Raw genomic sequence first — 27127 nt, 5'->3', positions numbered from 1 at the left:
GTCCATGTCTACTGGTTGACAATATTGATGTGTGTGTCGAGTTTCATGCAATTTGAAGCATGTTAAGAGCCTCAAAAACACTCAAGAATATTATTACAGTTTGACCTGTTGCCATGGCAACAATATTTCAAATATCAAAATCCTGTCATAGGTCTACATCTGCTGTGTATTGACATTACACTGATGAAGTTTGAAGCAAATCAGGTAAAAATAAGAGGGTGATCTCAAAACATTTCAAAAAGTGATACACTTCCTGCTGCCAGTTGGTGGCGCTATAACTTTGACTCACAATAGTCACATCCATGTGATCAGACTCCTATAACGAACACACTCGTGAAGTTTCATAAAGATCAATATATGTATGCAGACGTTATAACACATTTCCTGTTTCCTTTTTCTCGCCATAAATTCGTTGCCTCGCCACGGCCAAACCGTTCGAGATATCAAAAATCCCCTGGCAATTTTTAATCATCAGTGTCTTGACTTCATGCTGACCGAGTTTGGTGGCGATCGGATTAATCGTCTAGGAGGAGTATATCAAATTCCAGAGCATGCGTTTTTCAAACAACCCTTAATAGCTGACTTCCTGTTGGCGTGGTGTTTAACTTAGAGCACGAAAGTTGTTCGGCCCGATGAGGTCTATATGTGTACTGAGTTTCATACTAATACGTGCAAGCGTGTTTAATATATGGACCAAATTTTCAGACTTTTTTCAAGGGGGCGCTGTCGAGCCCCCTGCCACGCCCGGGTACCAGCCTCTCCGGCGTCCTAATGGCCGCGGATTCCAATGTGTGTGCCAATTTTCAAGAGTTTTTGAGCATGTTAAGGCCCCCAAAAAGCCCCGGAAGACGGAAAAAAAAAAAAAAAAAAAAAAAAAAAAAAAATAAATATAGCTGCGAGCAGCGATGGCGGGCCCAAGCCCGGTGGCACCGCCACCCCGGTGGCTTCAGGGCAACTGTGCACAGCGGGCAATAGGCACTTAAAACGGTTAAACATCAAAGGACTATGTCAAATTCACTCCACATTTACTGCACTACAAGGTGCCACTATAGAGCCCCTCCTCCCTGCCCATTTTCAAAGGATTACATGTGCCAAGTTTTAACATTATTCTGATGAATTTTGAAGCAAATCAGGTAAAAATAAGAGGGTGATCTCAATGTATGCTGAAAGTGACACATTTTCTGCTTCCAGTTGGTGGCGCTATGACTTTGAATCACAATAGTCACATCCATGTGATCAGCCTTGTACAACGAAGACTAAGCTGAAGTTTCATCAAAATCAATTAATGTATGCAGAAGTTATAACACTTTGTTTCCCTTTTCTTGCCATAAATTCGTTGCCTCGCCACGGCCAAACCGTTTGAGATATCCAAAATCCGTTTGCAATTAAACAACTTCAATGTGTTAGCAACAAGTTAAAAAAAGCTTGGTGTAAATTGGATAAACCCTGTAGGAGTAGTAGTATAAAATTCATAGCCTGTTTTTTCAAAAAATTAACATTCAAACCAAAATAGCTGACTTCCTGTTGGTCGGAGCTAATGAATGTAAATTAGAAAATTGTCCGGCTTGATGAGAACAATATGTGTACCAAGTTTGGTGACTGTAGGAAAAACAAACCCCCCCACTTTTGTCAAAAGGTGGCGCTACTGAGCCCCTCCACCACGCCCATTTCTATGGCTTTGTCCATGTCTACTGGTTGACAATATTGATGTGTGTGTCGAGTTTCATGCAATTTGAAGCATGTTAAGAGCCTCAAAAACACTCAAGAATATTATTACAGTTTGACCTGTTGCCATGGCAACAATATTTCAAATATCAAAAATCCTGTCATAGGTCTACATCTGCTGTGTATTGACATTACACTGATGAAGTTTGAAGCAAATCAGGTAAAAATAAGAGGGTGATCTCAAAACATTTCAAAAAGTGATACACTTCCTGCTGCCAGTTGGTGGCGCTATAACTTTGACTCACAATAGTCACATACATGTGATCAGACTCCTATAACGAACACACTTGTGAAGTTTCATAAAGATCAATATATGTATGCAGACGTTATAACACATTTCCTGTTTCCTTGTTCTCGCCATAAATTCGTTGCCTCGCCACGGACAAACCGTTCGAGATATCAAAAATCCCCTGGCAATTTTTAATCATCAGTGTCTTGACTTCATGCTGACCGAGTTTGGTGGCGATCGGATTAATCGTCTAGGAGGAGTATATCAAATTCCAGAGCATGCGTTTTTCAAACAACCCTTAATAGCTGACTTCCTGTTGGCGTGACGTTTAACTTAGAGCACGAAAGTTGTTCGGCCCGATGAGGTCTATATGTGTACCGAGTTTCAGACTAATACGTGCAAGCGTGTTTAATATATGGACCAAATTTTCAGACCTTTTTCAAGGGGGCGCTGTTGAGCCCCCCTGCCACGCCCGGGTACCAGCTTCTGCCCGGCCCTGTTGGCCGCGGATTCCAATGTGTGTGCCAATTTTCAAGAGTTTTTGAGCATGTTAAGGCCCCCAAAAAGCCCCGGAAGACGGAAAAAAAAAAAAAAAAAAAAAAAATAAATAAATAAATAGCTGCGAGCAGCGATGGCGGGCCCAAGCCCGGTGGCACCGCCACCCCGGTGGCTTCAGGGCAACTGTGCACAGCGGGCAATAGGCACTTAAAACGGTTAAACATCAAAGGACTATGTCAAATTCACTCCACATTTACTGCACTACAAGGTGCCACTATAGAGCCCCTCCTCCCTGCCCATTTTCAAAGGATTACATGTGCCAAGTTTTAACATTATTCTGATGAATTTTGAAGCAAATCAGGTAAAAATAAGAGGGTGATCTCAATGTATGCTGAAAGTGACACATTTTCTGCTTCCAGTTGGTGGCGCTATTACTTTGAATCACAATAGTCACATCCATGTGATCAGCCTTGTACAACGAAGACTAAGCCGAAGTTTCATCAAAATCAATTAATGTATGCAGGAGTTATAACACTTTGTTTCCCTTTTCTTGCCATAAATTCGTTGCCTCGCCACGGCCAAACCGTTTGAGATATCCAAAATCCGTTTGCAATTAAACAACTTCAATGTGTTAGCAACAAGTTAAAAAAAGTTTGGTGTAAATTGGATAAACCCTGTAGGAGCAGTAGTATAAAATTCATAGCCTGTTTTTTCAAAAAATTAACATTCAAACCAAAATAGCTGACTTCCTGTTGGTCGGAGCTAATGAATGTAAATTAGAAAATTGTCCGGCTTGATGAGAACAATATGTGTACCGAGTTTGGTGATTGTAGGAAAAACTAACCCCCCCACTTTTGTCAAAAGGTGGCGCTACTGAGCCCCTCCACCACGCCCATTTCTATGGCTTTGTCCATGTCTACTGGTTGACAATATTGATGTGTGTGTCGAGTTTCATGCAATTTGAAGCATGTTAAGAGCCTCAAAAACACTCAAGAATATTATTACAGTTTGACCTGTTGCCATGGCAACAATATTTCAAATATCAAAAATCCTGTCATAGGTCTACATCTGCTGTGTATTGACATTACACTGATGAAGTTTGAAGCAAATCAGGTAAAAATAAGAGGGTGATCTCAAAACATTTCAAAAAGTGATACACTTCCTGCTGCCAGTTGGTGGCGCTATAACTTTGACTCACAATAGTCACATCCATGTGATCAGACTCCTATAACGAACACACTCGTGAAGTTTCATAAAGATCAATATATGTATGCAGACGTTATAACACATTTCCTGTTTCCTTTTTCTCGCCATAAATTCGTTGCCTCGCCACGGCCAAACCGTTCGAGATATCAAAAATCCCCTGGCAATTTTTAATCATCAGTGTCTTGACTTCATGCTGACCGAGTTTGGTGGCGATCGGATTAATCGTCTAGGAGGAGTATATCAAATTCCAGAGCATGCGTTTTTCAAACAACCCTTAATAGCTGACTTCCTGTTGGCGTGGTGTTTAACTTAGAGCACGAAAGTTGTTCGGCCCGATGAGGTCTATATGTGTACTGAGTTTCATACTAATACGTGCAAGCGTGTTTAATATATGGACCAAATTTTCAGACTTTTTTCAAGGGGGCGCTGTCGAGCCCCCCTGCCACGCCCGGGTACCAGCCTCTCCGGCGTCCTAATGGCCGCGGATTCCAATGTGTGTGCCAATTTTCAAGAGTTTTTGAGCATGTTAAGGCCCCCAAAAAGCCCCGGAAGACGGAAAAAAAAAAAAAAAAAAAAAAAAAAAAAATAATAATAATCCTTAGAAGAACAAGAGGGCCCTGCGCGAATTTTCGCTTGGGCCCTAATAATAATCCTTAGAAGAACAAGAGGGCCCTGCGCGAATTTTCGCTTGGGCCCTAATAATGATTCTTTGAGGTCATTACATTAGTTTGAGCTTCTACATACTAACAGTTCAAGTATGTCAAACTATTTTCTCCCAACAGATCAACAGAGGAATCATTCTGACAAACACAGAGATTCAACATCAATGGACCCTTCGCTAAGCCCCGCCCTCCTTAGTTACTGTTGCTACGCCTGTCAAGCTTTTGCGTCTGGCAAGTCATTTACAGTATGTATGCACCGGTGTCAGACATTTTCAAGTAGATAATTAGTCATTTTTGGCGAACAGGTGAAATATCTGAGAGAGCAAGACAAAAGGGACTGGAGTATGCATTTAAGGGATATATTCACGACATAATATGCAACCGATTAGAAAATAATTTGATCAAAATTGAAGCTAAAGCTCCCAGCGCAAGCAGCAGCCACCTCATACGCTGACCATTCAAATGGGAAACACACCATTTATTGAGGAAAAGCTTTGTTCATCCACAGCAGGTTAAGTGAAATTTGTGAAAATAACCTAATAATTATAAATCAAACAGCTTATCCGTAAGTCTGGAATAAACACAAGATGTTAGCCTGACCACTTTGCAATGATAACATTCTCCCGCTTATATTTTTAGCACGCCAGGCTAACATAACTCCGTCTTGCCTTTAATCATTTTATTTCACGTTCTAATATATGCATTATGAACAAAGAACCGTCATTATTTCCAAGCAATGATGTGCTGAGTTAGCTAGCTAGCTAACCTACTCGTCAGATTGTCCTACCTGGGCTTACTGCATATGCATACATCAATATTACATCATTGTTGTCATGATAAATAACACAAAATTACTGTATATGCATTATTATAAGGGTAGGTTTAGTGTTGGGGTAGGTGTAGATGTTAATAAAGCCATAGACCACATTAATATCACGCTGGAAGCACAATCTGATAGGTAACGTTAGCATTTTTTCAGGTTTTGCTAACGTTACCTACTGTTTCAATGGGAGGTAGCAAAATCTGACAGGGTGGCACAAATTGTCAGAACACCGGCATTTCTCCCCTTGAGTTTTAGGTTTCGGGAAGGGAAAAAAATTCCACCACCCCATCCAAACTTTTAGGATACCGGGTAGCAGGTTAAAACAATCCATAAGCACAACGCTTCGGCATGTTCTCTCACTTGAAAGCTTGACAGACCTCCCGCGCCTAGTAACGGCGTGGCTTAGCGAAGGGTCAATTATGTTTGAAAAGACTGAAGATGTTTTAAAGGAAGAGCAACATTCTGTCATCATTTACTCATCATGTCGTTCTGAACCCGAGTGACTTTCTTCTGTGGATCACAAAAGACATTTAGAAATTCATACAAATATTTCTTCTTTGCTCCACTTGTATAGGCTATACTACAAACACTGAGATTAATCTGATAGAAACATCAGACCCAATACAGACAGACACACATGAACCAACACACTGAATACAGAGACAAATGTAAATGTGTAAATACAGGAGGAGCTCTGACATCACTGGAGTTCAGAGAGATTCAGAGAAAGTAAAACTAACTTGATCAACTACAATATGGACGCCTGAAACGATCAACCTCTTTGAACAACAGAATATTTATTGAGCCGTTCAAAGAGTCTTGTGGACACATCTGATCCTCACAGGTAAGAGAGAAATATAAGAGAGATTGAGCTGAACAGGTTTCTAATGGAAGTGATCTGGTTTAGTAGAGTTTATTTTGAACTCGAATGAGTTGAACTGAATCAGGTTAAGCATGTCACATACTGAACTACTTTAGTTGTTTACTGCACTGAAATGATTTCAGAATTGTATTAAAATTATGTCTTTCGATTAGTTGTAAAGCAAAGTTTGGTGTTTCTGTGTTTTTGTCATTACATAAAGACTAAAGAAACAGGAAGAAAAATGAGCAGCAGACAGACTTGAAAAACCTGTTAAACTGCAGCTGAAAATCACATTCATATTCATTAAAACTATACTTAGCCATACACTTGGAACTACATACTACACTTGGTCACAATATTTATGTTTATTTTGTGGAGATATATATTTATTCATAGGTAAGTATATTGTAACACTGCACTCAATTTGGCACAGACATACTAAGGTCTGAGTACAGACCAGTCAAATCAGAAGACTAAATTCGCCAGCAGAGAATAAGGAACCACTCACACACTGTGTAAAGTTTAACTGAATATATTGAATGAATTAAAAAAAATACGATATGTAGTCTTCAACAAAATAAAAAATACTTACACACCCAGTCAGTTTGTTCTGATGTTCTTAACTTTTTTCTCTTTTTTTCCTTACAGGTCTCCAGGGAATCAAATATACTCCAGAACTCAAAAGGTAAACAATCACCTTTATTAATCAATGTTTACATTAATTAATTAATTAAATCAATCTTTCTTTTAACTTTGTTCCCTTTTAGGTTTCACTCTGTTACCTTTCAACTTCTCTGTAAAAATAAATTGGTGATCACAAAATGGTGATCTTGTTTTACATTTGAATGTGCAAACATTCTTTATGAACACTTCATGAACATTTAACCCAGATTAGCATGTAAAATAAAAGATTTTAACTCACCAAAACTTGATGAACTTGAAAATTGAATCCTTTTTTAATCTGAAGAGCTCCGTAACAACTTGATTATACTCATCCATCTCAGTGAAACTGAATTAGGCTACGGCTCTTAACATTAACACACTATGCGGTAATGAAGTAGCTTCTAATCAACTGTGTCAAACATTAGAATTAGCACATTTTTCCTCTTATTACATTAATACTGAACACATGTAACTTAAATTTTAATAAAAACATTCAATTTGACTCATTAAATTCTCAGATTTCATCACAAAGACCTGATTCACATCTACTCTCTTCTGCTCCGCTATTCAGAGACAGTGCACATGCTTCCACCGCGTGCAAAACCAGAAAAAATGCACTATACAGAGTCTTTAATTCTCATTGGTTGGTTCTACCAAACAAAAAAACATTCCAATTGACCCTTCGCAAAGACCGGGATTTGTGGAGGGAGGAGACAAGGGTTCAGTGTGAGGTTTTAACAATGAAACATGGAATGAAGGTGAGATAACGATACTGAGGTGATAAGTTAAGCCAGTAGGTGACTTCGTTGAGCTCCCTCTGTATGGTGAAGGGACCTATGTACCGGGGACTCAGCTTACGACAGGGCAGTCGGAGACAGATGTCCCGTGTAGAGAGCCATACCTTCTGGCCTGGTTGATACTATGGAGTAGGTCCTCTTCGGGTATCCGCCTGTCATTTTTGTCCCCGAACTGCCTGTTGTAGATGGACATGAGCTAAGTCCCACACTCTCTCGCTCTGCTGGAACCAATGGTTGACAGCTGGAACCTCGGAGGGCTCACCCGACCAGGGGAATAGAGGAGGAATAGACGTAAGCGTCTATTCCTCCCCTACATGACCTGCTTGAGCTGGATTGTGACAGGCTTGGAGAACCTCAATCTTTAGGGGAACCGGAACAAGTAAGCGCAAAAATGACATACCTCCAGTGACATCATCCCAACGGTAATAGAGGACCCCATCTTGCATCTCCACTTAAGACAAACAGAGCCAGTACTTGCGAACCGCTGGGCTCTGCATCATGACCTCTTCCTTAGCAGGCAAGGAACCATCAGACATCCATTTATGGAGAACAGAAAGGTCTGGATCAGCTAATTGTTCTTTCCTGAGACTTTCGAGGCTCAGCGGTTGCAGCCAGTTTGACAAAGGACCTGGGTTGTTATCACCTGCTTCATTAACAAGAATGGGAGTGTTAGTGGAACTAACCTCATTCTGACAGTTAAGAGAGTGTGTGGGTCTTACTGCTAAGGGGATAACATCATCAACATCTTCCTCGCATCTGGCCCATTGATGGTGGAGCTTTCAACAGAAGGGACAGCCTTGCATGGCAAGCTATCTAGCTCTATTCCTGCTTGATAACAGTCACAAGGTTCCTCATCCAGAGTCCTTCGGGACAGTGCGTCAGCGTTGGCATGGTGTGTCCCTGGTCTATGCTCGATGACAAAGTTGTACTGGCTGAGTTCTTCAAGCCACCTAGCAAGTTGGCCTTCTGGTCGCTTAAACCTGTATAGCCATGTTAGACTGCTGTGATCCGTCCTTAAAATGAAGTTAAACCCCAGCAAATAGTGGCGGAACTGTCTTGTGAATCTGACAACTGCTAGGAGTTCTTTACGTGTGACACAGTACCTCTGGTGTGCTGATGTGAGGAGACAGCTGGCAAATGAGATAACTTTCTCTTCCCCCCACTATAACTGTGAGAGTACTGCTCCAATGCTCTGGTTGGAAGCATCGGTGTCTAGGACAAACTGTCCTGATGCAACTGGGAACACCAAGATGGGTGCAGTTGTGAGGCTCCTTTTTAGATGTTCGAAGGCCTTCTGCTGCTCCTCTTCCCAGGAGATGGGAGTCCCTTTCTTGAGTAGCATTTTCAAGGGTGCTGTGGTTTCAGCAAACTTGGCAACAAACCTCCTATAATAATTGCACAGACCCAGGAAAGACTGGAGTTCCTGGACACTGGTTGGGGTCTTCCAGTCCCTACATCATTAATGAGGGCTGGATTGGTCTTAATTCCTTCACCGCTCACAACTTGACCAAGAAACAGAACTTCATCCCTTAGCAGCTGGCATTTCGAGGGCTTAAGCTTCAGTCCATATCCCTGCAGCCTCTGAAAAACCTCTGCGAGCCGCTCTATACACTGTTCCACATGTTCACCAAAGATGATTATGTCATCCAGATATATCAGCAAAGTGTCCCACTGCAACCCTCATAGAACCAGCACCACCCAGCACATCTAGGCATTCCTCTATTTTTGGTAGGGGATGTGCGTCTTTAATGGTAAGATCATTAAGCTGGCGATAATCTACGCAAAGTCGTGAAAAGTCGTGAAGAGGGAAAAAACAATTGCAGAATCTTCACCAACATCAACAAAAGCAAGAAAAAACAGAAATGAATGAATTAGCACATGAATGATTTTAACTATTCTCATATGGTCATATTTAAAATGTATAGTACTACTTAACATTAAAGGTGCAATATGTAATAATTTTGCAGTAAAATATCCAAAAACCACTAGGCCAGTGTTATATATTTTGTTCAACTGAGTCGGGGAGTGTGGGGCAGCACACGCAGGGTTAGTTGTAACACACATGGTTTAAATACTTCCACACATGCTAGCATGAAGAAACTTGGCGTATTTACTAGTTACCATTTCGACAAATATATAGAGAAAAAATTGCGCCAAAATTCAGAAATCTATGGGTCACTGAACATTTAATTAACTGAACATTTAATTAACAATAGCAAAAGTAAATTTATTAATTAATCTAATTTTTCATCTATATTTTTGTGTTTATTTAAAATTAGACAAATTGATATTATTTTAATCTCCAATCTGTTGTTTAGCAGTTTGGGTAGTTCTTTAATGCTTAACTAACTATCAGAAGACACTAACCAGGTGTAATTTCCAGTTGCGCAGATAGGGTTTGTTGTAACACCGCGTTACAATGTGCCCCGCTATTAGAAATATTCTATTCTATACAGCTATGATACAACTGGCATAATTAACTTTTATGTATTCCTGTTGATAAACTATGGAAAAAAAGGTGAACAAAGCCTGAGAGGAAGAACCTGAACATCCAGAAAATATTATTTCAAGAAATGTTCAGCATTTGTACTAGCTTGTCTATTTATCTTGTGTTCTGTGAGAGCTGTGAGTGGAGGGAGGAGAGTGTTTTTGTTCAGCTCTGTGTTTTTCTGAAAGTCTGAATATGTTTCTTCATCTGTTTGCATGTATTGTTTTGACTAGTGCAGTATAGTTGTGTTTTACAGAGTGATCATTGTCAAACTACAAAATTATTTAAATTTGAATTTCTAAAAAAATGCTATTATTTTATTGACAAAATATTTTAGTTTGTCATGTATATTTTTTAAATCAGATAACATTTTTAGCTGTCACATGGTCATGTTACAACGTGCCCCGCCTATGGGGCATATTGTCACATTTCACTTCCCTTCTTTCGGGGTAAATAAAGAAAAAAGTATACACTGTACTAATGAAACAAAGCCACATATTTGTACCAGACGTGTGAAATTAATGTAGAACAAAATAAATTCCCTGAACCCTAAGTAGATTTACACAAACTGTGAAAGTCAAAAAGCGTTAAGTTGTTCCCCGCTCTCCCCTACTTACAACATCCCAGATGTTTGCAACTATTTCTAAATCATTAGAAAATTGCAATTTTAACCAAGTCTCCGGGACGTGTGAGGAGTCGCCTGTCAATTGATTCATACCTGAACTACCCTCGGTTTCCGGTTTTATTTTGTAGAAACCATGGAAACACCAAATACGCTTTAATATTTACATGTTTTAATAGGCAAGGGAACAACCGTTTTGATATATTTATAGACAGAAAACTAATTGTCGTTATATAGCTCAACACGTTTAGTCTTATTGTTTAAATCTAATTTTCTTGATTTTTTATGGAAAGTACTGTACCATGCTTTACCATGCCTCAGAGAAAAACACTATTTTGTCAAGTAGCTAACATAGCATAATCAGATGCAGCTTTATTTTTAGTAACAGTAATACAGAATTTTCTCTATCATACAATATGTTTTAAAATGAATTGCATGCCATTTATCAACACAAGCCATCCAGCATTTAATATGATATTCTAAAATCGGCTTAGGCTACCACCGAGCAAACGCACAGAGTAACGTTATAACATTTTTTGCGCAATCGCTCCAGCGGCCTCGTTCAGCTCCACAACACTCGGTCCTGCTCTGCTTCATATTACAGTAACGTTAATAATCACATCCATGAACACGATTTCTTCCCGAGTCATATCCCAATTTGTTTCCAACGGCCGTTGAGGTGAAGACCACATGTCCCAAGATTCTGCGCTCAAACTTAGCGTCATCAAGCTACACCTTTGTTTGGAATAGGCTACTAGAAAACTCTAGCGGACAGAACATATTGCATACTGCCCCTTTAAAGGATTAGTTCACTTTCAAATTAAAATTTCCTGATAATATACTCACCTCCATGTCATCCAAGATGTCCATGTCCTTCTCTCTTCAGTCAAAAAGAAATTACGGTTTTTGATGAAAACATTCCAGGATTTTTCTCCATATAGTGGACTTTACTGGCCTCCAAACGGTTGAAGGTCAAAATTACAGTTTCAGTGCAGCTTCAAAGCCTTCTACATGATCCCAGACAAGGAATAAGGGTCTTATCTAGAGAAACCATCGCTCATTTTCTAAAAAATTTTTAACATTTTATACATTTTAACCATATGCTCATCTTGAACTAGCTCTCTTCTTCTTCTGTATTAAAATTCCATTGTAGACACTGCTAAGTGAATTACTGCCCTCCACAGGTCAACGTTTGAACTAAATTGTTATATACTTGCACTAGCATATTGTATATGACAATTTAGTTCAAACTTTGTCCTGTGGAGGGCAGTAATACACTTAGCATTGTCTACATTGCTGGAATTCTAATACAGAAGAAGAAGAGAGCTAGTTCAAGATGAACATTTATGGTTAAAATGTTAAAAATGTAATTTTTTTTTTTTTTTTTGAAAATGAATGATGGTTTCTCTAGATAAGACCCTTATTTCTCGTCTGGGATCATGTAGAACGCTTTGAAGCTGCACTAAAACTGTAATTTTGACCTTCAACTGTTTGGGCTCCATTGAAGTCCACTATATTGAGAAAAATCCTGGAATGTTTTCATCAAAACCTTAATTTCTTTTCAACTGAAGAAAGAAAGACATGAACATCTTGGATGCCATGGGGGTGAGTAAATTATCAGAAAAATTTAATTTGAAAGTGAACTAATCCTTTAAGGTAACGATCAGCTTGGGGTTCATTTTGCAGTAATGACCAGCACGTAAATGATCTATTTGAGATATCATATTTGATTTCTTCAAAGTTGCTCTTTACATTCAACCAACTTCATGAGGTGAATCATGGGATTCTTTTTAAACTTGTTGATTTTTTTCCTTCTCTATCTTCCTTCTCCAAAATTTAGACTATTAGTGTTGGTGATTTATCTTCTTCATTTCTCTGTCCAGCGATGTCATCCTCCAGCGGTCCACTGACTGAGGAGCTTCAGTGCTCGATATGTCTGGATGTGTTCACTGATCCAGTCACCACTTCATGTGGACACAACTTCTGCAGGACCTGTCTGAATAAGTGCTGGGACAGCAGCCAGACCTGCAACTGTCCAAATTGTAAAGAAACATTCAAGAAAAGACCTGATCTCAAGATTAATACCACACTCCGAGAAGTTGTAGATCACTATAAAAAGAAAAGCCCTGAGAAAAAACCTGAAGTTCTGAAAAAAACGGAAGTTCTGTGTGACTTCTGTGAGGAAAGAAAGCTGAAAGCCCTGAAGTCGTGTCTGGTGTGTCAGAGCTCTTACTGTGAAACTCACCTGGAGCCTCATTTGAAAGTGGCAGGTTTAAAGAAACACAAACTGATCAATCCTGTGAGTAATCTGGAGGACTATATATGTCAGAAACATGAGAGACCTCTGGAGCTGTTCTGTAGAGATGATCAGACATGTGTGTGTCTGTCCTGTACTGATGGAGATCACAAGAGCCACAACACTGTTCCTATAGAAGAGGAGAGTGAAGAGAAGAAGGTAGAAGTTACTGAAAAACTGATTTTAAAGGGATTTTATCATGAGGAATCACATGCTCTTTCATATAATGAATCAGTTATGAAAATATATTGTGTTGTTCTGTGTCTATAGACTCAACTGATGAAGACACAGAAAGACATGCAGCAGATGATCCAGGACAGAATCAAGAAGATTCAAGATGTCAAACACTCAGCAGAAGTCAGAAAAGTGAGTTTAAAATAATGTAATTATATGAAGTTCTAAACACTGATTCGGAAGGAGCCAGTCCTGTCGATCATCATTACGAATGTATATAAGCATCAGTCATTGAGCTGTCACAACAGTCAGACAGGCAAATTTCAAAGTACAATAGATGTTTTTCAACCATTTTAACAGACTTGCTAAAATCATGAAAGCCCACCCCTAAACCAAGCCAACAGTGTATTAGAGCATATGAGACAAAGCGTTTGAAAATGCCCATCATGGTTTGAAAATGCCCCACTGATTGAGAAACACCCACTAGTGTTCTGCAGAGACATACCTGAATGATCTTGTGGTCATCAACTACAAATCACTGTTAGTTCAATGTCACTGTCTCCACCCATGTGTGCTGTTGACTTTCATCAAAATTTCAATACTGATCCAACACACTTTAAAGGGATAGATCACCCAAAAATGAAAATTTGATGTTTATCTGTTTACCCCCAGGGCATCCAAGATGTAGGTGACTTTGATTCTTCAATAGAACACAAATGATGATTTTCAACTCCAACCGTTGCCGTCTGTCAGTCGTATAATGCATGGCAATGGTAACAAAATCTATGAGAGTAAAGAAAACATGCACAAACAAATCCAAATTAAACCCTGCGGCTCGTGACAACACACTGATGTCCTAAGACACAAAACAATCGGTTTGTGCAAGAAACCAAATAGTATTTATATCATTTTTACCTCTGAAACACCACTATGTCCAACTGCCCTCCACATCCAATTATGAGGTCTGAACGCGCTCTGACTACAGAAGTGATGTCTCGCACTCATTGAAGCAAAGCGTGAGACATCACTTCCGTCATCAGAGCGGACATAGTGGTGTATTAGAGGTAAAAAGTGATATAAATACTGTTCAGTTTCTCGCACAAACTGATTGTTTCGTGTCTTAGGACATCAATGTGTCGTCACGAGCCACAGGGTTTAATTTGGATTTGTCTGTGCTTGTTTATTTGACTCTTATAGATGGTGTTATGCCTGGTTCAGACTACACGATTTTTTTGTCTGTTACGATAGTCACTGTGTCAGATTACACGATTTTGACTCCAAAAATCTTGTCGTGTCTTGGACTTGAAACATGTCAGACTACACGTTGCTACGCGACCAATCGTCGCTTGTTGTCACGACGCGCGTGAGAAACAAGAGCGTAAACAGTAACAATGACTGAAGCGGCGTGTTTTGTACTGGCTGTATTATGTGTAGAAAAGCGCAAAAAAAGAAAAAAACACCGAAAATGGACACGTTCCTGGCTTGCCGGAAGAGGACAGTATGGGCTGTCAATCCTCCAAAGAGAACTTGAGGTAAAATATCGTTCTTTTCATATTAAATATTTTGTTATTAGCCAGTAGTAAAAGCTTGCCACAACGTATTTATAAAAATCTATTAAGCTTACATTAAAGCAATATACAACTACAATGTTTTTTTAATGATCACCAATGTAATTTAACACTTCTAATGTACAGAAGTACAATTTGTTTGTTATGTACATTAGTCACATATAGGGTAAATTGAGCCTCTAACAAAAAAATATCTCAGTTCAATGGTTTAATGCCTTTGATTGATTCATAACTCCATCATATGCTTAAAAAAAGTTAAACATTGCTTTAGATTAAAACAAAAAACAAAATTGACTTTCCAATATGTTTTTTTTCTTTTCTTCTTTACACTGTAGGACAGTGACAAAAAGGGTTTCCGTGATCTGCTCAGGATGGATGTGGAGGATTTCAGCTACTTGCTTGACAAAGTTACACCATTCATCCAAAGAAGGGACACAAAATTAAGAAGAGCCATCAGTGCAAGAATGCGCCTGTCACTAACACTAAGATTCCTTGCTACTGGTAAAAAGTACATTTTAAAAATCATATACCCCTAGCTTCACAGACAAGGCTTAAACTAGTGTCTGACTGAAATGCATGTTTGAGCCGTTTTTAACTGAAAGTAACTTGCACTGACTTATCTTAAAATGTCAATGCCATTGTTTTGTCTCAAGATGCACACCAGTAATGTTTTTACATTTAAGATTATAAAAGCTACTTAAATGTCCTAGTAAATGTAACGCCTAATCCTGGTTTAATCTAAACCGTCTGTGAAAGTAGGCCATGGTGTATTATACAAATTATACACATGCTCCCCTCCACAGGAGAGACGTTTAGATCTCTGAGCTTCCAGTACCGGATCGGTCGTAGTACTATCAGTGAGATAGTAATGGAGACGTGTCAAGCCTTGTATGACGTCTTAAAGGATGATCATTTAAAGGTAAGCCATTTGATGATCATTTAAAGGCAAGGCATTTATTTGATTTAAATAACAGACAGATGTACATTTCACAACAGTAGGTGGACACAGCCTTTACAGGTACTATATCAAAAACAACTGTTTTAACCACAGAGTCAAAACCAGAGTAGATAATGGATTTCTAAATTATATTAATTTTAATGATTTAAAAAAAAAAAAACATTTTATGACTTTTGTAAAAATGTGAGAACATTACATGTATTAATTATATATGCTGTTTATCTTTTCAGACTCCTACAACGGAGACAGAATGGAGAGAGGTGGCAATGAGGTTTCAAAACAAGTGGCAATTTCCTAATTGCTTAGGTGCCATAGATGGAAAGCACATCTACATCCAGCCACCTGCAAACTCTGGAAGTACTTACCACAACTACAAATCAAGATTTTCAGTTGTACTCATGGCAGTAGTCGACGCCGACTACAAATTTATTTATGCAAATGTTGGCGTACAAGGAAGAGTGTCAGATGGAGGAATATTTGGCCAGTCAGACCTCCGAGCTGCCATGGACAGAGATCTACTGAATGTCCCCCGTCCAGAGCCACTCCCAGGGAGTAACATATCTTTGCCCTATACATTTGTTGGTGATGAAGCATTCCCTCTCCGAACCGACCTAATGAAGCCATACCCCTTCCGAAATCTGGACCATGGGCAACGAATATTTAACTACAGACTTTCAAGGGCAAGGCGTACAGTTGAAAATGCATTTGGAATTTTGACCAATAGACTTCGTGTTTTTCTTTCCAACATTGCACTGGAGCCTGACAAAGTGACAGTAGTGACACTAGCTGCACTCTCGGTGCACAACTTCCTCAGGAACAAGGCATCAGATGTGTACCTGCCTTCAGCCTTTGCAGATGTAGAAGACGCAAATCACAACATGGTTCCTGGAGCTTGGAGAAGGGAGGGAGAACTTCCCTCTGTGGCAGCAAGCGGTGCACGGAATGCCACAACCGCCGCCAAAAATTATCGGGACAATTTGAAGGCATATTTTCTTTCACCTGCTGGATCTGTTTCCTGGCAGGAAAATATGATTTAAACATAGACACCAACTGCACTGCAAAAAATGTTTTTCTTACTTAATATTTTTGCCTTGTTTTGTCTTGTCTTAAATCAGGAAGCATTTACTATAAGTAAAATTATGTAAGATAATACATTTTTTTAGCTTGTAGCTTGCTTTAAGCAAAAACTCAGAATTTTATTCAGAAAATAAGCTATAACAGCTTACGTAAATTTACTTATTAAGTAAATGCTTCCAGATTTAAGACAAGACAAAACAAAACACTAAGTAATATATATATTTTTTTTTTTGCAGTGTGATAAATCTGTTCATATAGACCATTTTGCATGATGTAAAGAACACACGCTTCAGGTCTTCCCGTTCCATTTTTTTTTTTTACACTAAGGAAATATTAAAACAAAATACAACCAACATAACATTTAGAACAATATTAAACTAACATTTTAAAGTCTTAATTATATATGTGTAAATAAAAAAAAATGCAGAATGTATAATGGCCAAAATTAATATGATTTGTTTATTAAAAACACACAAGATTAATTTTCCTTATTAAAAACTTTTATTAAAAATAAATTACACTCTCTTTTCTTTACTCTTTACAAAAAAATGTATTCACTTTTTTAAATATGCAAATATTGCAGAACAGAATAAACATCAACGGCTGATAAAGTGCCAACAAAAAACAGCAAAACCAACAATGTGACTGCAGTCTAGCACCATCAGAAAACAAAAAACAAAAACAGATCAAGACTTGACCCTACATCCTGTCTCTTTCCTGGTCATATGCCTCTTCTACTGCCCTGAGATAGCTCACTGGAGGTGTTGCAGAGGGTACATGATTGGATGTGTTTTGGTAGGGTTGATTAAAATTTGTGTGTCCCTGCCAAGTTGTTTGGGGGCGTAAAGCTCGTGGGGGGTCTAATGCTAATCTGGCCTCATTCTCATGTGCATCATATAACATCATAAGGATGTTGCGACGCAATCTCATTTTGGTCAGTGGGTCTTTGATCAGCTTCATCTCGGTCACTACCTGTTTGCCAAATGTTTGATCAACATCCTTACTGGCATCTACTAGTGATTCAGACATATTTTTAAGAATGTTAACTTTCTCTATTTCAAGTTCATCTGATGATTTGTCTCTTGATTTTTGTTTGGCCTTGTAATTTGCCCTTTCAGGATTGATTGTGACCTTGTGATGATGGTGAGATGATGAGGTTTCAAGTGGGGTTTGTGGAGTTGAAGATGTAGATGTGTGGTGGGAGGTGGAGGTGGATGACTCACACACATCCTCTTCTGTCTCCTGGTCTTCTCCACCCTCATCAGTGATGCTCTGTTCTAAGTCATCCAACTACGATAAAACAAGTTGTATAAAATATCTGGCACAATAAGTAATATACAATACATGTTTGAAAGCAGATACTATGGAAAGCTCACAAATTTATTTAAATGTTGGAAAGAACTGTTACAACCAACTTACATTCAGTGTAGACTGAGACACACGGTGAACAACAAATGGTTGTAGAAACTGCAGGTTATTTAAAATCCATTTCTGTCTGGTAGTTAATTCTTTGTCGCCACTGCCACTTGGCTTTGGACGGAGTACTTTACCATATTGTGTTCGGAGGGAAGCAGCTTTTGTTTGTACCTCACCAACTGTAGGTAAGAAATTAGGATACAAATATAGTACATTATTTCTTTGCAATTGTCTCACACATACACACAGTCACGCACAAACACATACCCTCACACACACACACACACACACACACACACACACACACACTATCATCTCTCTCTCATACACACACACACACACACACACACACACACACACTATCATCTCTCTCTCATATACACACACACACACACACACTTCTCTCACACACCCACACTACTCTCACTCACTCTCTCACACACACACACACACACACACACACACACACACACACACACTACTCTCACTCACAAACGCACACTCTCATACACAAACACACGCGCGCGCGCGCGCACACACACACACACACACACACACACACACACACACACACACACTTTTCTCAATAGCGAAGAAGAATAATGAATGATTTGCTAGCTTAAGTTACAGCTAATTTCAGTACTCACCGGGTTGCTTGATGGCTTCCGCTATCGTTCTCCAGCATTTTTCTTTTTTCAACCTGTCGTGGTAGTCCCTCGCTGTGACATCGTACAGGCAGCCGTACTGTTGCCACAGCTCCACGAACTTTTCCTCCAATTCATAAGTCCACCTAGCCGCACCATCATCTCTCTTGCGTTTCGCCATGTTTGAAAGTTGTGTACAAAAAGCGTCTGTGCTCCGATTGGTCAGCGTCACCCATGTGACGGAACCCGTCGTGAAGGACCGCAAAAAAAATTCAACATGCTAGTCTTTCTGCCGTGTTGTCGTGAACTATCGCAGACGCGGTTTCGGTTGTCGTATACTATGACACACTATACGAGATGAAACGATCAAATCTTGCGTCCCGACCTCCATTGTCGTTTACGAATCCCTACGACACTTACGTCAAACGGATCGTGCCAGATTCGGGCTAAAATCGTGTAGTCTGAACCAGGCATTACCGTTTCAATGCATTATACGACTGACAGACCGCAACGGTTGGAGTTAAAAATCATCATTTGTGTTCTACTGAAGAAACAAAGTCACTTATATCTTGGATGCCCTGGGGGTAAGCAGATAAACATCAAATTTTCATTTTGGTGTGAACTATCCCTTTAAACACTGAAATGTCAATATCAACCCAAATGATGGTTTGGGTCAAAACTTAACATTGTATCAATGTCACCATGCTATCCGGGACTGTACTTCGCACTGTTTATGTTGTAGAAAACTCAAAGCAAAGACCAGGGGCCCGTTCTTCGTACGTCGCTTATTACATCCGAGATCAAATGACACATCCAAGATGATATCATCGTGCTAATCATGATCCGGCTAATTGGGTTCTTCGAACACACCTGTTGTGTATGATTAGTATCGCTGGATTGAGTTATCTGAGATAATTGCGCGTTCATGTGTTGGCTTAAAAGGGGATATGTATCGATAGTAGAAACATTGATCAGCAATGCAGCGATTGGCTGGAGTCAAGACGGCAACGTAATGACATCATAGAATGAGAAAAGACACCTGACGAAAAACTTGACGAATTTCTAGACATTTATAAGGAAACAGCCAAGCGAATAAATGACAGAAGAACGACATAAATGTTAGATAAATAAAATGTGCACTATTTTTTTTTTTTACATGATTACCCAATTATTTAGGCTATATTCACAATTTCTATTATTTGTACATTCAATTTTTTATTTCAATGTTGTAATTAGCAACTAATTTACCTTTGAAGCATATTTGACAGCATTAATTAAAGTTTCTTAAGGGTCAAGATCAAGTTATCTGCATCTCCTGCACTTCATCAAGCCACTCCCATAATATATGTCGCGGTTCAAATGCACAAATGCATGTATGGCATAGACATCTGTACATCATGTGTGTAAAACTCCAATAAAAAATATTACGTAATTATTCCCTCACGAATGAATCTCTCACAGAGTAAAACTGTCGGTGTCTATATTATGACACTACACTGCATTATAGTGTTATTTGCACATTTATTTTTAAATCATTATTATTGTCCCTGGTTTACATTAGGGTACTCTTGTGGGACTTGGGTAAAGTTGGTTTTATATTCGCACATTCGGACATCCGTATTCAATAGCCTTGTTAATCACACTACATTGGACATTCAGTGGACATTCACAAGTAAATATGCCATTAAAACAATAGTTGCCTATTTTGATCGACTGTGAAAAATGTTGTAAGTTGACAATCGTTGGTTGTCAATATCATGTCGCTGCTTAAAATTCGCAAACATTAATTTATTGCACATTTATTGGAAAGTCTGAATTTATCAGAAGTCCGAATGTGTGAATATAAAACCAACTTTACCCAAGTTCTTGTGGGAAAGTAGCAGAGGCTGGGACAGACTTTAAACATCACCTCCGCTTAAAAAGATGCAATCTAATCCTGTTTACATGAAATAAGCCTGCTCCCGAGCAGGTTTGAGTTTATGGACCTGTTGCTATGACAGCAAGTCTAGGATGAGCTTCGAAGAACCAAACGATCCAAGATCATGCCAAATCGTCAACAATCAAATCCAGCTTACTGAGTTAGCGACGTACGAAGAACGGGCCCCAGGAGACTTGGTTGTATCTTAAGCAGGATTCTTTATTGAGACTGTTGGTCACTACAGTCATCAAGTCTGAGTAAGGGAGCTGTACATTGTATTTTTTAGGCATTCAGTGGGCAGTGCTTAAATTGCCTGGAAAATCCAGCCTCACCACTGTACCAGCGGATGAGTCTGGTCGGCCAATGAATCAATTCGATTTCTAGGGCGGAGCAAATCCGAGCAAACAGGAAGCGGAGTAAACCAATCCGAGAAGGGCGGATATGACATTAGCAAAGCGACAAGAGAGTCAACAGCGAAAAGTAAATAAACGGCCCCGGGCAAGTACAATAGTTTTTTGGCAAGCACGGAGAGTAGTTTAACATGGCTAGCGCTAGAGAAAGCGACGTTAATGACTTGTGTCGTTGTTGCAGTAAGAATTTGAGAATACGTGGTGTTATTGCCAATTGTGTGTGTGTGTGACGTATCATCAGGCCATCAAGCTGTTCAATAAACTGTTTAAAACATACAGTCACCCGATCAGTGCTGAGATTCTAGATGGCATAAACAAAGATGTAATGAATCTTGACAAACTGAGGACGGAATCGAAACTGTCTCGTGTCTCTCTCTCTCTCTCTCTCTCTCTCTCTCTCTCTCTCTCATCTGCTCGTGCTGGGATCAGCAGCGGCGCGGGCGACACAACGAGCCTCTTTACAGATGTCAAACAAACCAAAGAAGCTCTTTAATGCTTTTGTGCTCGCTTGAATGAGATTCGCCATGTATTTTGAACACGATGAAGCGAGAATGGATGAGCACAAGCTTCATTAGAGACGCGAGCCGTCTCTATTTCTCTCAAAACCTCATCCAATATTTAAATGTACACTTCTAATGCATTCTTGTGATCGAATCTTGTCGATTCGCTGGAGTGTTTTTATTTAAAAAGAGGCCGTCAGCTCACGGCTGCTTTAAAAGGCTCGACTCGGCTCGCCTCGTTTATGTGTGTGCGTGTGACATTGTATCAGGCCATCAAGCTGTTCAATAAACTGTTTACATATAAATAAACACACTTGGGTAAAGTTGGTTTTATATTCGCACATTCGGACATCCGTATTCAATAGCCTTGTTAATCACACTACATTGGACATTCAGTGGACATTCACAAGTAAATATGCCATTAAAACAATAGTTGCCTATTTTGATCGACTGTGAAAAATGTTGTAAGTTGACAATCGTTGGTTGTCAATATCATGTCGCTGCTTAAAATTCGCAAACATTAATTTATTGCACATTTATTGGAAAGTCTGAATTTATCAGAAGTCCGAATGTGTGAATATAAAACCAACTTTACCCAAGTAATAAACACACAGTCACCCGATCAATACACTTGGGTAAAGTTGGTTTTATATTCGCACATTCGGACATCCGTATTCAATAGCCTTGTTAATCACACTACATTGGACATTCAGTGGACATTCACAAGTAAATATGCCATTAAAACAATAGTTGCCTATTTTGATCGACTGTGAAAAATGTTGTAAGTTGACAATCGTTGGTTGTCAATATCATGTCGCTGCTTAAAATTCGCAAACATTAATTTATTGCACATTTATTGGAAAGTCTGAATTTATCAGAAGTCCGAATGTGTGAATATAAAACCAACTTTACCCAAGTGATCAATACTGAGATTCTACATGTTTTTACTTAAAACGGCTAAAAAGAAGCTGCTTTAAGAGACATGTGCTGCGTCCCAATTCGCCTACATATACTATGCCCTAAAAGTATGTACTCTTTCTGTGAACAAAAAGTACTTACTTTTGAGTGTGTAGCAAAAGAGTAGACAAGCTTTGGGACATACTATCACGTCATACAATTGCGTCTTTGCTCTCTGTCGCATCCTGTCACCGTAAACTGGCCTGTCAATCATCTTACATCCTCCACATTTCATTTTGCTAATTTCCTGCCATATCGGAGAGAAATGTAGTACCATGCTGATCTGCAATCGCGGGTCTTTCATGTGGAGATCTCTCCTAATATTAATGCATAATGATACATAAAAGTTAATGGCCAATCGGATCTTCATAAAAGTCCACATTGGTATTTTCAGATGAAAAATAACACATCTAACATTAAATAAATATTTTCTATCAGTTTGACTGATTATTAGTCACTCAAACCTCTCAGCGTCGATCGCGCATATCCGCCATGTTTTGTAGTTTTTTAACACTTTTTACTCGTGTTTGTAGTTCTGAACTGAATTCTCTTCCAACGCGCAATGGGTTGTGGGCAATATTTGCCTTTATAGTGTGCACGGATCCACACTTCGAAAATCTACCGGAAATAGTAGACCATCCGGGGACTTTAGACATACTCTTTTCAACATACTATGCTACACTTATTTTAATCTCACATACTATTTAGGATGGATAGTATGGACATTGGGATGCAGGGATGGTCTGCTCTGCTCGATATTGAAGGGACTTTCGCCACACTAGAGTGACGCTATTTGCGTCACTGAAATAAACAAATCTGATTCGTCGGTACGTTTTGGAGTTGACTCGAATCGCTACGGATGGCAGACTGACCAGACTGATATATCTTGTAGAATATATATCAGTGTGGCCTTGCCAGGCAAGTGCTTAAAGGTGTTGACCTTACACACAGCCTTACAAGTGACTACTAAAACAAAAGCATCTAAAGACTATACAAGAAATTACCCCCGACTGTGAAGATATTAGCACACCTAAATGTTATAAAGAGCACCTAGTCGTTAACTTGGCATTAGGTCACTGATAAGTGAGTCACTGATTTTGATTAATTCAAGCAAGTGATTTGTTCAAAAACACTGATTCATTTAAGAACGAATCACCACAGTGTACTGTGGCTTGGAGCAAATACAGACAATAACTAAAGATAATTTGTGTATTAGTGGTGGAGATTTTACATCGACTTACACCAGTAGTTACACAAGTACATCGTTACACCAGTAGTTGGTGTCGGCGACAATTGACTGTCTTTATGAGTGAGTCATGGAAGATTTATTCACTCAAATGATTTGTTCAAAAATTCTGATTCATTCACCACTCGAGCGTGAATTGTTTGAACCTCTTTTCAGTGGTAACTCACAATAATTTGTCTAAAACTTTACTAAAAATTTTACTTTCCCTTTCGAAAGGGAACTCGCTCTGTGTTGATTACGCAATGGGGAAACGTCACACGTGACCCAACAACTCCAATCCCGATTGGCCGGCGACAGTCTATGACGTAATATGGCGCGACCTGGAAGTATAAAGGAGCGCCTGGAGAAACAGTCAGTATCTCTTTGTCTTTCGGGTCTGTTCTGTCTGATCGCGACTATGTCAACTCCGGTAAGGGATTCTTTAAAATGCCTTACAAACGTTCAAGAGAGTGTGTTCATCCATGTCCCAGGGTTTGACACTTGATATACACATTTCTAGGCGTTTTCTGTCTGGAGAGGAGCGTGCATAAACAGTGCTTGAGGGCGCTGTCTGTGTGTTTGTCTTTGTTTACTGTGAGCGTCTCCCTATCGGGACGCTCCGTTCTCGTTTCGGCACTCTTCTCAAGGGAAGAGGTGTCCGCATCTGTGCCTGGTGATTCTGGCCCTGTTTGTGCTGAGGCATAACGGTGGCTGCAATCATAGGGCTCGCAGGTGAGCTCATTGGGAAGTTTGAGAAAGTTGTATTCTCTCTCAACTCCCCCGGGGCTGACGAGGATGAGTTGGATGCCGATGACGTCTTTGTTTGACGTCATCGCGTCCGGTAGCGAGTGCTCCTCTGGCTGCTGTGTATGTGGAGCTGCTGTATTGTTGGGACGCGCTTTTCGGCGTGCTGCAGCTGCCGTGAGAGCGCGTTAAGAAAGGGGCCGCACTCGGACGGCTCGACGAGCGGTTCTTTTCTGTCCATGAATGTTGCAGCTCCCATAACTTTCCATTCCTTTCTGATCTCCCCGTTTGAGATCAGGAGGGCATGGAAAAACCCCTAGCTGTTCAGGTTTGTATCTGTGCCAGACAGACGGGAGGGGGAAGAAGCAAGAGTGAGATGGGTGACTGATTGTAAACACTGTTGCGTTTGTAATCGATCCCCCAGCTATATAAGGGCGATTTATATCTACACTCTCCTCTTCTTCTTTCACCTCCTGTATATATATATATATATATATATATATATATATATATATATATATATATATATATTTATTTATTTATTTATATGCATATATATATATATATATATATATATATATATAGGCATATATCATGCTCAGATGCTTCTTATGGTCAGACTGATGGCTGGGCCCATAGTGATTATTTCTGTCGGCCCGCTTTTTCGGTTTGATAGTGAGAGGATCTTTTAGGCTTAAAAGAACCATAGATTCCATCCTTTCATGTAAAAAGGAATATTAGGAGTCTTTGGTCTTTGAGCCACAGGAGGGTCTATTTTATGTGTTTTAAAATAAGCCCTTGTTTTCCTGTATAGTTTTCTGAGCATGTACTCAGAAAAGTAGGGTTTTTTTGGGCAAACTGAAGTTGATAGGCTGGCTAGAATATATATTGTGCAGGCCACAAAATGGCCGCCTCTTAGCCACCTGTTGTTTAGAGCAGTGGTTCTCAAACCTGTCCTGGGGACCCCCCACCACTGCACATTTTGCATGTCACCCTCATCTAACACACCTGATTCAAGTCATCAGCTAATTAGTAGAGACTGCAAGAGTTGAATTGGGTGTGTTAGATGAGGGAGACATGCAAAATGTGCAGTGGTGGGGGGTCCCCAGGACAGGTTTGAGAACTACTGGTTTAGAGTAGCTTCTCATCTGCTGTTTTCTAGAGTAGTTTGAGTTAGCACTCGTCACTTCAGTTATTATATTTGTTTAGGTCGGCCTTAATCGGCCGCCTGACATTGTTTGCTTGTGAGCTTCGCTTTCTTTCTCTTATCCATGAGTTTTGGAGGTGAAGCCCAGGTTTCACTAGGCTTGTGGCCCTGTAAGAAGGCCCGTAGCTTAGCGGCCAGGCTAGAGCTAGGTTAGGTGTGTTATTTACATATAACCCTATGTATACTTCCCTTGTCAGGTTGTATAATTCCTAGTTCTGGCCTCCTCCCGAGGGAGTTGTTAGACTATGTAGGTGCAATTGTTGAGTTTAACAGCTAGATTGTAGACAGTTTTTAGACTTCCTGATGCTGTTATCTCAGTAAGGCCTCTTTTTAGCTGACATGCTGGCAGGATGCTTGTGAATCCAATACCACCATCGGCCACGCCCCACCTCTGTTGAGTAGGCTTTAAGCAGGCCTCTCGTAGAGTATGGTGGCGTAATTTGCATTCCTTCTCTGTTCTATGCGTGAAATGTTTTCTACTGAATGCATGGCCGGTTGGTTGGTATGGTCCTGGACTGGCTAATGCCATGTGTTTACTAGAGTAGGCCCTAATAAGGCCTCCTTTTAGTTTACATGTTGGCACAGTTTGTGTTTTTATTCTGCAAACAGGCTGAACGCCGCTTGCTGCTGAAATGGTAGGCCCCTCAAGGCCTCCTTTTAGCTGACTTGCTGGCAGGTTGCCTGGGAAGCCATACCACAATCGGCCACGCCCCATTGTGGACGGATAGGCCCTGAATAGGCCTGTTCACGATGTATGGCAGTGTTTTATGTATTCCCTCTTTGGAAAAATCTCTGAATACATGGCCTACTGGTTGGTATGGTTATGGTAGCCACTTGCTGATTTACTAAGGTAGGCCTACTTCGGCCTTTGGTGTAGCATGTGGAGTTCAGTTATGTACTCTTCTCGCTGTGATAATAGGTAATAGGGTAATAGGGTGCTTTTACCGAATACTTTTGAGTGGCTGGCCCCTCAGGGTGAATGTTGTGGTGAAACCTTACTGAGGTTTGGTTTAAACTACATCTGCCTCCCTGAGTCTGATTCTTACTCTAGTTGAGCTGAATAGCCACCTATAGGGTGGATCTATTGTGCTCCTAGAAATGGCCACTAGACTAGACGCCGTATGTCTTAGAGGTTGCTAGGCCTTATGGGCCGCCTTTTTGAACATACTGGAGTATGTTTGTGTATATTTCTCTTTGAGAATTATCTTTATACACTTCTGGTTGGCCAGAGGCCCAGGTGATAAATCTAACCTCCTATGGTTCGGTTATTTATTGGTCTTGGAGCCAAAAAACACTGCTACGAGCTGATGCCACGTGTCTGTTAAGGTTATAGGCCCATCCAGGCCTTCCTTAATACGTGTTGGCATACGCTGTACTTCTCTTGCTTTAAAGAGTAAAAGGTGCTTTTACTGAGTACACTGCTCGTTGGATTGTGTTAGGTGGATTGCCATGCGGGCA

At 39.9% G+C, this 27127-nt stretch overlaps 2 protein-coding genes across 3 annotated transcripts in view; both read left to right on the top strand.

Annotated features, from left to right (window-relative positions):
• Window positions 1-5823: 5823 nt before the first annotated feature.
• LOC125276127 (E3 ubiquitin-protein ligase TRIM39-like) overlaps window positions 5824-27127 on the top strand; it is a 33779-nt gene continuing 12475 nt past the window's right edge. Inside the window, exons 1-4 of one of the 2 annotated variants that reach the window (XM_048203607.1) lie at window positions 5824-5987; window positions 6654-6690; window positions 12459-13030; window positions 13142-13237. In XM_048203607.1, coding sequence (XP_048059564.1) covers window positions 12461-13030; window positions 13142-13237 — 666 coding nt within the window. In that variant the 5' untranslated portion in view covers window positions 5824-5987; window positions 6654-6690; window positions 12459-12460. The remainder of the gene's footprint in view (window positions 5988-6653; window positions 6691-12458; window positions 13031-13141; window positions 13238-27127) is intronic. The other variant, XM_048203608.1, reaches the window with a different exon arrangement.
• Window positions 14199-17163, top strand: LOC125276141 (protein ALP1-like). The gene is made up of 4 exons (XM_048203631.1): window positions 14199-14577; window positions 14949-15114; window positions 15417-15532; window positions 15802-17163. Exons 1-4 carry the CDS (start codon window positions 14437-14439, stop codon window positions 16606-16608), a joined length of 1230 nt encoding a protein of 409 aa, XP_048059588.1. The 5' UTR covers window positions 14199-14436; the 3' UTR covers window positions 16609-17163.

This window comes from Megalobrama amblycephala, linkage group LG9 (assembly GCF_018812025.1).
Source record: "Megalobrama amblycephala isolate DHTTF-2021 linkage group LG9, ASM1881202v1, whole genome shotgun sequence".
NCBI classification, from domain to species: Eukaryota; Metazoa; Chordata; class Actinopteri; order Cypriniformes; family Xenocyprididae; genus Megalobrama; species Megalobrama amblycephala.
The sequence above is the reverse complement of the archived record's forward strand: the minus strand, read 5'-3'. Positions and strand labels throughout refer to the sequence as shown.